The sequence below is a fragment of the Schistosoma haematobium genome, chromosome 3 (assembly GCF_000699445.3).
Source record: "Schistosoma haematobium chromosome 3, whole genome shotgun sequence".
In the NCBI taxonomy this organism is placed as follows: domain Eukaryota; kingdom Metazoa; phylum Platyhelminthes; class Trematoda; order Strigeidida; family Schistosomatidae; genus Schistosoma; species Schistosoma haematobium.
In genome coordinates, this window is record NC_067198.1 from 44,705,021 (window position 1) to 44,718,133 (window position 13,113).

At 35.2% G+C, this 13,113-nt stretch overlaps 1 protein-coding gene across 1 annotated transcript in view; it reads right to left on the reverse strand.

Annotated features, from left to right (window-relative positions):
* Positions 1 to 9,893, reverse strand: part of MS3_00005862 (uncharacterized protein) — a 95,015-nt gene extending 85,122 nt beyond the window's left edge. Inside the window, exons 1-2 of the mRNA XM_035729497.2 lie at positions 9,761 to 9,893; positions 8,962 to 9,721 (exon numbers count right to left, since the gene is read on the reverse strand). Coding sequence (XP_035586598.2) covers positions 8,962 to 9,491 — 530 coding nt within the window. The 5' untranslated portion in view covers positions 9,492 to 9,721; positions 9,761 to 9,893. The remainder of the gene's footprint in view (positions 1 to 8,961; positions 9,722 to 9,760) is intronic.
* Positions 9,894 to 13,113: the final 3,220 nt, after the last annotated feature.

Sequence of the window (13,113 nt, forward strand, 5' to 3'; positions counted from 1 at the left end):
ATTATAGTCCTCCAATCCGCATACAGGGGATTATTAGCATTTGCCCGATAGGGAAGCTCCACGTAGGGATTCTGGAATATTCTTCCGAAAGATGATTATATGAAATATCTTCAGCTCTTTCTGAGTTTCTTAGGACTTCCTCAAGTTTACCCTTGGACTGTCCTCAAAATTAGTTCAAGGACTAATGGTATACTATAGCCTAATCACCCCCAACCTTTGATCGATCTACTCTTGCATTATTCTGAGGGATCTTAGACTTAAGATATTGCATAAAATTTTAAAAAAATAGTCTGTTTTTATTTATTTTCATTGAGTACGTTAATTTTTTCTTTTCATTTACTGCTTCATTTATCAACTATATATCTATTTTATTCATTAATTAACCACACAAAGATAAGAATTTCCAAAATTAATGCTTCAGAAATTTAGAACTTTTGTCAAACTAATGCAAATAGACATCATAATCGGTTTAAAGGAAAGATCAAAAAGTCTCTTAGTTCAATGTATATTCATTACTTAACGATTTCAAACAACAACACCATAGATCTTTTAGCCTTCCCTGGTTCATGATACATCCTTATCTATGTAATCTATTAATAGAACTACTGAGGAGCTACAAAATTATTCATAAGCCACCAATTCTAGTTCTAATTTTAGTGAGAAGCCGTGACCAGTGAAGTTCAACTAGGTCTGTTATGAGATAGTAACTCACTGTAGACAATGGTGTACGGTGACGCAATTTCGTGGATTGATTGAAGTTCGACATTAACATCGTTGGATGCCGACCAGTTCAGTCGTCTAATGGTTAAGCGCTCGCGCGTGAGACTAATAGGTCTTAGGATCGAATCTCACTGGGGCGGGCGGGATCGTGAATGCGCACTGTTGAAGAGTCTCATACTAGGACGAAATGGCTGTCTAGTACTTCCAGGTTTTCTATGGTGGTCTAGCTTCAATTGACTCATGATTTCAACTATTGAAATTACTAAAATCTCCACAAAGTCCCTTCTGATAAATAAGTGCTTTTGTGGTATATATGACTTAGGATGCCAAAACAGTTCAGCATGTTTCTTTATTTAACTATAAAATATTCCAGGATAATCCACAGGGATGAGAGACTATTACTCATAATGATCTGTATTATTTTACTGAATAGTTTATAACAACATGAAATATGATCTGATTTACACAAGTCAATCCTATGCTTTTAGGTTACCTAATTTATAATTAGTTCAATAAATTTCTTTCTTTCAAATTTATTTGAATAAAGTAGTTGTGTGTAAATTGTGCAATGTAGTCAGTGACAGGTTAATGTGTATAACCCTCAACCTAATGTTGATATTAAATACTAGAATACACAGTCATAAACACCATTAAGGTTAACATATATTTTTTCCCTCTTTTCTATTGTTTTTTTTTTAGAAATAAAGACAGAATACTTTGAAACTGATAGGTAATCCAGCATGAAAATAATTGGAAATGTTTACCGCTCAAAATGAATGGCAGAAAACTACTATTGAGAAACATTTTAATATATATTCTTAATAGTTACATATGAGATATTTTGTGTAGACTGAATTTATAGTTGTACTGAATGTTTTGTGTTGAAAATGACTGAATAATTGAATTGTTATTATTATTATTGTCATTTTTATCACTATTACTATTCATTAAGTTCTTACTGTTTTGTCAAAAATAGTTTCATATTTCATGCAATTGGTTCCCTTTATGAATTTAAATAGAGCAAGAACAAACATTGATGCAGAATAGTATGAATTCATATTATTTCGAGGTTTCTCGTCAGCTGCTTACAAACCAAAATCGTGATAGAATTTTTACATGGAGATAGTGTGAAACAATTGACATAAATGAGTGTAAATAACTTGATTACACTCATTTATGTCAATTGTTTCACACTATCTCCATGTAAAAATTCTATCACGATTTTGGTTTGTAAGCAGCTGACGAGAAACCTCGAAATAATATGAATTCATACTATTCTGCATCAATGGTTGTTCTTGCTCTATTTAGTTTCATATTTATTTCGCAGTAGCTCCACTTGGAGTCGCTCTGGAACTACTGCCGGTCCCAAGACCGGATAAAAGAGGAGGGTTAAGCATGGGGTTAGCGACCCCATTTCGTAGAAAACTAACTCGCTAGAAAAACGCTAACCAGAAAAATTATTAAAACCATTTTTTTCCAGTAGTTATAAATGTTAAATTTTTTTAAAGATTATCTTCATTACTGAGAGGTAATTATTAAATAACCTTTAAAAGCTAAAATGAATTTTCTGGTGTTTCTTCCAAGCTTCAAAATTATCAGACGTGTTCAACTAAGTCTCAGTTGACATTGTGAATGACGGTATTCATGACTAATTTATTTTTGTATCTGCAATCTAAGACATAAAGTTCAAGTCAACGGAGACTAGCTGGTGAGCGATGATCTAGTTAGAATTGGGATGTTAGATGAAATGGACCAGGAGAGAGAAACGAAGATAAGCATAGATTTGCAAATCTATGTTCATTTAACAAATTTGTAGCAGGCGGCACAATGTTTCTCCACAAACACATACACAAAGCTACCACAGTCTCACCGGATCACACCACGGAGAGCCAAATAGATCATATTTGCATCAGTAAGAAATTCACAAGATCAATGGAAGATGTGAGAACCAGGAGAGGAGCTGACATAGCTTCAGATCACCACCTGGTGGTTGCCAAGATGAAACTTCAACTAGCGAAGTATTGAACAATTGGACAAACAGCATTACAAAGGTTCGAAATAGTCTCCCTTTGACATACTAACAAACTCAACGAATTCAAGATAGCTTTCGACAACAGGTTCAAGCATTACGAGGTTTACTGAAAGAAGATGAAACAATTGGAAAGGGATTAAAGAAGTATTATTTCCAAAGTGCCAGGTGGTTCTGGGCCGCAAGAAGCACCATCATAATGAATAGATCTCTGTGGAAACCCTGAATAAGGTTCAAGAAAAGAAGAACAAGAAGACAGCAATTAACAACAGTCGAACAAGTACAGAAAAAGTTAAGCGCAAGCTGAATACACACCAACTCAATCACATTTGATGAAGGAAATCTGGAAGAAGTGGAATTTTTCACTTTCAGCATCATCGTCGATGAACGTGAAGGAGTGGATGCAGACGTAGACGCAAGGATTTTCAAAGCAATGAAAGTACTCCTACAGTTGAAGATTATATGTAAATCTAAACAACTGTCAGCCAATATCAAGGTTACAATCTTCAATACGAACGTCAAAATATTTCTACTGCATTGAGCTGAAACTTGGAGAACCAATACAACCATCATCAGAAAGACATAAGCAATTAGAAACAATCGTCTACACGAGATACTGAATGTCTGTTGTTCGGATATCATCAGCAACAGCCTACTATGAAAGAGAACAAACGAGATTCCAACTGAAGACGAACTTTTTCAAAGACGTTGGAAGTGGATAGGACACACATTGATGAAATCACCAAAGTGCATCATAAGGTAAGTGCTAACATGGGATTCTGAAGGTAAATGGAAAAGAGGAAGGCTATGAAAAGGATGAATAAGAACTGGTAACAACTGACAAAGATTGCCAAAAACGGAGTTGGATGTAGAATGCTGGTGAGCGGTCTACACTCCGCCATGAGGAGTAACAGTCAGTCAGTCAGTAACAACGTAGAAATTCGTACGTACGTACATCAGTTCGAGTTGCCACACCACATTAGCACAGAGATGCAGTGGTCGATTCAAATCCCGTAGTGGTAGAGGTAATAAGAGTATAAGCAGTAACCGGGAAGATTAGGGTTTGGAGATGTTACTTAAAGAGTATAATACGGTAAATAAATTTGAGAGGAGAAAAAAAGAGACAAGGAGGAATCAGGAGATCAAAATTTAGGAGAACACAAAGAGTGGATGCACCTGCGCCATTGCAAACGATTTTGAGCCATGTCATTCAGGGTCTCTAACCATCGGTCGCTATCATCTCGCGGTCCCCAACCAGGTAGTCTACACCTACCAACATGACTCAGTCCACTTGTCAGTGACTTCATGGACTTGTGCCATGTTTTGGTTTGGCCGCCCCTACCTTTCTTCCAACCTACTCCTATACCACTGAACATAGCACGTCGAGGTAGTCGGTGGTTGGGCATACGTAACACGTGTCCCAGCCATCTCAACTGATCAAGTTTCACTACTTCATCAATTGATTTGCCATCCTTACCTAGTACCCGTTTCCTAACAACTGTGTTACTTAATCGATGGTCCCATGATATACGAGCAATGTTACGAAGACACCTATGATCAAACACTAGTAACCTACTGATATCCTCTACTCTTACAGGCCATGTTTCACTGCCATAAAGTAGGACGGAACGAACTGCTGCGCAATAAACCCGTCCTTTGGTTGATAGACGGATATCTCGCCTGCGCCATAAATGACGTAAGTTGACAAAAGCTAGTCGAGCCTTCTGTATCCGTGCTGAGATTTCGTCACACACCAGACAACAAGGGCTGATGAGACTTCCAAGATAAGTGAAGCGGTCGACACACTCAACTACTTCACTCCCTATCATGAGGAGCAACAGTCGTAATTAAGCAAACCAAGATTTTGATCCGGTTCATAAAGTCATTTGGCAGGTACAGACTATAAGCTTATGGTCTTCGCAATTTCTGTGATCGGTGATTAAAGACAATGAGTGGAATGTCTCAGAATCCGTCACGATTGCGCTGTTACACTCAATATTTGCTTTCCTTTAGATAATGAGTTTTAAAATTATCTCATACTTTTCATCGCACAAATTAATTTTTTCCTTGTCAATCATCTTTTTTTATATCATAATTACTTCTGTTTCCATTATTTGGATATTCATCTTGATATGGTAATGTGATGTACCATGTTGGACTGATAAATATGTTCTAGGTTGCTTTTAACTATAGTCTACAGTAATTATTTACGTTTGTTCATATTTGCATTGGCGAGATCTTCTATTTTCTTTGTACGTCATTGATTCACATCCTATTTCTTTCTTATAAACACCATTGTCAATATGAATTAACCAACGGAATAACAAGGAAGGATATCTTTAGTTATTACTATTAGTGTTATATGATCTACAGTCATTTAATAAGAAAAATTACGATTCGACTGTCTAAATAGTTTTTTTCAGACGAACAGGTTTTTAATACGGTGTATAAAAAATCTGTAATCCATGTCAAACGATCAAAATATACACTGACTGTTTATAGAAAACTTAATAGCATACATTTTGTTAAACCATGCAAGTGTATTCTATAAGGTAATTAAACCAAATAGCTTTATAGATTACTGAAATGAGATGTAGAATAGCGTAAATGAAAGAAAAAAATGGAAAGAGCAACAACATTACTACATATAACTAATATAAATTAACCTGTCAAAAGGTATTCATTTTCATCAATTCATAATGATTCATTCTAATTTTTATCAAGATATAAAATGAATAATTCCAGGTTCTAAAATAATTCAATGACTGAAATTTAATTTTAATAGTTGAGATCATGAGTCAATTGAAGCTAGGCCAACATGGAAAACCTGTAAGCACTGGATGACCGTTTCATCCTATTGAAGGACTCCTCCATGACCTCACCTCGCGAGACTCGAACCTAAGACCGATCAGTCTCGCGCGTGAGCGCTTGACCACTAGACCACTGAGCTGGTCAGTGTTAATGTCTAACTTTGACTAATCCACAAAATTGAGTGATACATTCACCATCGTCATCAGTCAGTTACAATCTTACAACAAACCCGGTTGAACTTTACTGACCACTGTTGAAATTTAAGTTTGAAGATTACCTCTTTATGAATATAATTCTGATTCATAGATAATAATAATAATAATAACCTATTACTAATCAACAGTTTTCTATTATTTTCACTTAGATATAATCAATGAAAACGATAGATAAGGTAATAAATTAGCTAAAATGTAACATAAGCGAACAGTTACAAAATATTGAATGTTCTTTATGTTTGATAGTTTTAGATACATATTAATATCTGCTAGACAGAACTATTGTAACCATGATACATATGATTACTTCCCATAGGCTTTCTCCTCTTGTCCTTAATCTAATTGAAACTAACTAATATAAGTTATACAGTAAGTATAATCATTATAGATTATTGAGTTAGAATCCTTTGGTTATCATTTTTTTTCCTCTCTAGGGAATCTATGGTGATAACATTGAATATTATCCTATCAAGTATTAGAATAACTTATTCACATTAATTATTTGAATTGTTGTTTAATTAAAGGAAATAAAAATGTGTTATGCATATATTATTTATACAAGAGATTATCTCTACAATGATGTTGGTCTTCTAGAAAATAAAACAAGTAAACATCAAAATTTTTTGTGTATGTCGGTTGAATGGGATACATCATTCGGTGAAATTAAATGAACAAGTAGAAGATATTGTTTTTAACATTCAAATGTTGATGACAAATATTTTATAGTTGAATATCATAACACAATATTGGTTATATAAAGATTATCTAATTTTATGTCTAGTCTAAACAAAATAATAACAATAATATATTTACATTATATAAAGAAGGAATTTATGTTGTATTTTGTTGGGACTACAATAGAAACTTGTATGCGGCGGAAAACTGGAGAACCACGAAAGTCATCATCCAGAAGATACAAGTGTTTATTAACAGTTGCCTAGGCAAACTACTTCGGATCCATTGGCCAGACAATATCAATAACAACCTACTGTGGGCAAGAACAAACCAGATCTCAGTGGAGGAAGAAATAAGAAAGAAGTACTGGAAGAAGGTAGGACACATATTAAGGAAATCACTCAATTGTGTCACAAGGCAAGCCCTCACTTAGAATCCTCAAGGCCAAAGGAAAAGTGGAAGACTAATGAACACATTACGCCGAGAAATGAAGACAGACATGATAAAAACGAACAAAAATAGGATAGAACTAGAAGGCCCAGTATGGAGTGAGTTGGAGAACGCTGGTCGTTGGCCTATGCTCCAGTGGGAGTAACAGGCGTAAGTAAGTAATATAACAAAAATTCTATAAAGTATTCTAATCCAACCACTGTACGAAACAATTTAAAAAAATGTTAAGGGGTTTCTTCTCATTATAATTTACATTGCAAGCAACGTGTTGTTTACTGCTAGACATTTCTTTAAATATCAAATCCTGTTGACATCTTGAATTAATCAAATTTATCAGTTTGTATGTCATTGAAAAGTTAAAACAACAGAATACACTATGTATGTGTTATGTAAATCCTCTGCCTGCTATTTAAAAAATTTATGGATAAAATTAAACTGAATACTTCCGTCTAACGTCATATCATATTTACTGTTACTATAATTCAGTGCATAGAGCAAATAGAGTTCCTGCATTATACTATCTATAAAACATTACTATTGAATTGTATTTCATTGAGCAAACTAAAGCCAACATTCATTTTTGTAATGGTTGTTTGAATTTACCCATTGATGATAGAACTTCAACTGATCAGTTCTGCAGTAAACATCAACTTTGGGATGCAGACACATCCTTCTGACAAGTCCCAAATAGAAGGAGACGAGCATCCTGGATTCTACTCCTAGCCACCATCCATCTCTGCTTAAAATTCAACACTGTTAGATCTAGAGCTTTTTATTGAAGTATTATTTGCAAACTACTTAGAACTGAATTCTCGTTCTTAATTTTTCTAAATAATTTTTAACCTGATATTGTTTTCAGATATATATTTAAACTCATCATTTCTGGCTTCTGGTTTGATTGCGTTTGGTATCGTTCAGATATAAAAATGTTACGGATAAAAGAGTTGTCAAACCCTGAATATCTGGCTGGTATTTCACAATATATTTTGTCTTTTACGGAGCCTTTAGATACTAGAGGCTAGTGAAAATGTCGCGGTATCAGTGTGCGTGTTTTAAAATACATTTTTGGTAGGCAAATGTAACTCAGGTTTTAAAGAAAAACTAATTTATCAATATTCTTTCAGCTGTCTTCATTTAACTTTACTCAGCGTAAACGCCTAAAAAATAAATAGGAGAAGCTGTTTGGAAAGTTTTTTCATCAATAACGGTTTCTTGAAATCTTGATTAGAATCACAATGATCATGGATGTATGAGCTACACTTCTGCATTTCTCGGTAATTTAATTATAGTGTAGTAGTGGCCTAAGCCATATAAACTTTTGTGACTATGATAATGTATTACTAGTGACGAAGTCGTTGGAGGCTTGTGGGACCATTTTAGTATAAAAATACAAGCTTGCAAAATGTAGTAACAATGAAGGAATTATTAAAACTTATATACGTGGCATTACACAAATATTTAGTTTTATAAGAAATCCAAGCAACTAAAATAGTAGACTCAAACAACTACATGCCAATTTTAATCAAACTACTTTACTATGTTGTAGCTCAAAAACTTCTCGTATGCATAGTTATTCCTAAGACCAATATAAGCACTTCATTTTCGGTTCATTTTTATTTGAAAGTATGACAAGACAAGATGAGGTCACAACTCTTTAAATTCAAAATGTTCAAACTTTTATGTTGCTTAAGCATTTGCAATATTATGGTAAAATGCAATTTTATTACCAATAATCAAGTTGCGTTTTCTTTTTATTAATCATGACCGTTACGTAACTGTAAGAAACAAAATAGCTGGGGTGTTGTAAATTTATAAATGATTGTTCCATTTATAATTTGGTCGGAACACATAATGAGCTTTAGAAGCGAAGGAAATATTTTGAAAACTTCATGACATTTACCTACGTACTGAACAGCTATATCTAGTAGCATTCACTGTGTTTCGAGACAAATGTTCAAACAAGAGTTCTTACAAATAATTGCGTGTAGTAAGTTAGAGCGTGCACACATCTATTAAGCCTAACAGAAACGTAAAAAAGCAGGCTTTCTCAACTTTACATACCTCAAAGTAAAATCCGAAACATCGTCAAAACGTTTCAGACGAACAGTTACCAAAAATTCCTCATTTGTTTTTAATTCCCTCCTCGGGATCTGTAACAATAAACTTCTTCCTAATTCACGAATAGCATCTGGGACTGTATGTGCAATGTTAACTGATGGGATAGAAACAAACGATAACTTGACGTGGTTTAGTGACAGGTGACAGCGCTTAAAATTATCATGATTATCATGTTGTTGTTTGACGTTATCCGGATTCGAAATAAAACCCGATGACGCATATGCAAGAGTAACTTCTGGCGACTGGTTCTGCTTCCAAAGAGCTTGTGGAAGTTGAATTGATGCATGGCATATCCAGTTTTCACTAACACGGTCAATAACCAGAACACAAGATGTCAACTCGTTAAAGTACGAAGCATTTATGGAAATAATGCAACACATACTGCTCGATTCAAATGATAATTCACTGGCTTTACCATAGTAGACTGCATGACATAGAAAGTGCAACGTTTTTGTCTCTTCGCTTATCTCCATATCAAAACTATGTACAGTCACATGAAATTTTGAATTTTTGATCAGCTTATCACCCAAGACAGTTAAAGAACTGTGCAAAAATCCTATCGATGCATCGATCTCATAACGGTCCAGGTTGCTTGCTGATGCGAAAAATGTTGAAGAATTATATTTAAGGCTTTGATTGTCACTGATTAGAAAGGTAGAATCTCGTTGACCAAATGTTATGTCGATCAAGTCATCTGTGTAAGCTAAAACTATAGATAATGATTATCGGCTCTATGATTTACCTCTCACAAAAACAATCGGAAATAAGATATATGTGCTAAAATATAAAATCATTCTTTGATGATAAAGGCATTTCTGCTTCTTTTCCAAGCGATAACCAAATTGATATTTGGAAAGAGGAGCATTTAAAAGTTGATGTTAAATAGTGTGATAAAACAAACTGCATATTATCCAGGAAGTAAGAAGTACCTTAACTATACGAGAAAGTGAAACATGATTCAGAGACATGTGAACTGGTGTGTTGCAGGCTGAAATGTGAACGACGAGACACTGTATTAGTTGTAGTATACCGCATTTCAAATGTGTAGAATATGACTTCTTCCTAAGCAAGCTTAAGTCCTGGGGTAATAGGAGTAAATGCCGTATCGTAGGCGACCTTAATGCACCGGATATAAACTTGGTAAACTTAGAAGTAGGGTATTCGATAACGTCATTTGATTGCAAACTGTTAGAAACCTGAATTGCACTAGCTTTATTACAGCACATATGAGATCCCACCAGATGCGAATTACGAAACTACTCGTCTCTCCTGAATTTCTTTTTCACACACGGTGATGGTGTCGGTCAAGTGGCTTTCTTACCACCTGTAAGGAGAAGTGATCATGTACTCATTTTGTCTAATTTCTTGGCAAAGATGGCCAGTCAAACAGTTACGCCGGCCCATCTTGATATATGGAAGGCAGACGCGGAGGTGATAAACTCAGTATCATCGGCTGAAAAGTGGATAACTAACCGACTGGCATAAATAGAAGGGGCACGGACTCATTTCAGGCAGTCATACAATCAGGTAACTCAACCATATGTACCGAACAGTCCCAAAGAAGAAGCACCTGCCATCCCTCGATAGGTCGGGATATTCGACGTTTACTAAGACAAAAGAAGAAGTTTTGTAATGTTGCTATCAGCCCTGGTACAGTAGGTACGATGGAACGCTACAGATCTGTAAGAAACACGTGTATAATTAAAACTCGGGAAGCTCAAAGAAAATATGAAATGAAGTAGGCACAATCTGCACTCAAGCAGCCAAAGAGATTATTCTCGTGCATAAATTACAGAAAAGGGATGCATCATTGAATTCCCAACGTAATCAAAGGAGAGAATGAAGCTGAAATAATAGACGAAGATCAGGAAAAAGTAGAGGCTATGGATGACTATTTTGTGGTTGTTTTCATTCAGCAACCTCCTCCAGACAAAGAACCGGACCCAAATATATGGCCAACAAATCACCTGCTCATCGTGGACTTTGATCAAGACTATGTACTTAAGGCTCCTAGCATCTTGGACATGAAAAAGTCAACGGGACCAGATGAACTACACCCCAAAATCTTGAAACACATTGCACAATATGTTGCGACCCCACTGACTGTGATATTCAATATGTCACTTGACCAAGGTGTGTTACCTATGGACTGGAAGGAAGCAATCATCACTCCTATAAATAAAACAAGACCAAGACAACTTCCATCGAACTACAGACCTGTAAGCCTCACCAGTGTTTTAGTCAAAATATTGGAAAGAATAGTCAAAAAGACCATAATGACATGTGTGGAAACCAATAACCTGTTAACCAGCGAACAACATGGTTTTAGACAGGGTTTATCATGTACAACGAACCTCCTTATATCAATGAAATATTGGATAAAGACGCTAGACAACGGAAACTCAGTGGATGTTGTCTACACAGACTTCAGTAAGGCTTTTGACTATGTACCAGCAAATAGACTTCTATTGATGTTAAAAAATCTTGGTATTACCGAACCTGTTTTAAAGTGGCTAAAGGATATCCTAGTAGGTCGCTGAAAGAGAGTAAGAATAAATTCCAAGTGCTCCACCTGGAGACCAGTACTTAGTTGAGTACCTCAATGTTTTGTCTTAAATCCTCTGCCTTTTGTACTGTATAGTACAGTCACCAATGTTATTATACTCTGACGATGTAAAGATCACTTCATTTCTAATTTTTGATTTCACGGTGTTGGCATAGCTTGGTTATTATGTTGTTAAGTATAAATACGTTGTCGAACTCTGAATATATGCGGCATCCTTATTATTAAAACAATCTTAGCTAAAGCTTGACTGCATGTCATCAGGAAACAAATAGTTAAAATATTTCATTTATAGACGATCGTACGACTTGTTGATGAATTTGTTGAAAAAATACGATTTCGCCAAACTCAGTGTTTTTAATTTTACGAAAATTAAGTTCTTCCATTCTTTGACGAACTGTCGTGATAGGGTGACGTATTTCTGACGAAAATCTCACCCACCCCGTTTGGCTTTAAGGTTAGAATAACCATGTAAAAGTTGATCACTTATTGTAGACTAATTGACTGTAGCGAAATGGAGTAAGCTCAAGATCACATTGAAAAAGGCATAAAATTCTTTTAATCTGCGAATATCCCCTAAAATCTGGTATCTTACTGTAAAATCCAAACTACGGTTTGGATGTTGAAGAATAGCCGACCGGAGACTTTAGACACGCGCCCTTTCCCGTCGAAATCAAAACAAGTAATCGGGTAAATAGCGGTTCTATAATTCATCATAAATTTAAATTTAAATCGTTACCTAAACAAATATTACCACCCGGCTATTCAACCAATAATTGTTCAATCAATCAAATCTAAATTACAATAAATAAAGAAGTTGATAGAAGATGAGGGAAAATTACCAGTCAAAACAAACGAACGTTATTCTATCCTAACTGGATAGAACACACACAAAAGGAGGAGCAAATCAATATGGCTACCGCCAAGAACAAGTGTCAAGTAAAAGAACACAGATGAAGTTCAGGAAGAAACGCAAGCTTAGTGAATGCGTAAGAAAACAAAAACTATAATAAAAAATACAAGTATTAACAATTCGAATGTAATCAAAATACAACAATGTACAACTAAGGGGATCAATAGGAACAAAGTACAAGTATATACATGGAGGGATTTTCACCAACACACAAAACCTTCAAAATGGATCTTACACTTACCGTTCTCTGTTATGTTATGCAAACAATCGTTAGCACTGCCAGTCGATTCCTCTGCATGACAACTTCGAGCACCGATTAATTTGTTTTCGAACTTATTTGGCAAAATACTCGAGTAGTGTCATCGTTAGTATATTATTAAGGAACTGTGCGAGACATTTCATCTCCAAATACCACCCATCAGTAAGGTTACAAAGTTGTTGACTAAAGAATTCCAACTCAGTTGCCCTCAGTTTGTCATAAGTTTATTTAATTTCCTCTATCCTACTTTTCCCCACGCTGACCTGAGCTCTGTAAGCTTCGAAGATTTCAGAATCAAGTGGATTCTGGGACACTCAATCCACACAGTTCAATCGCCTAACATAGTGCTCAACAAATAGT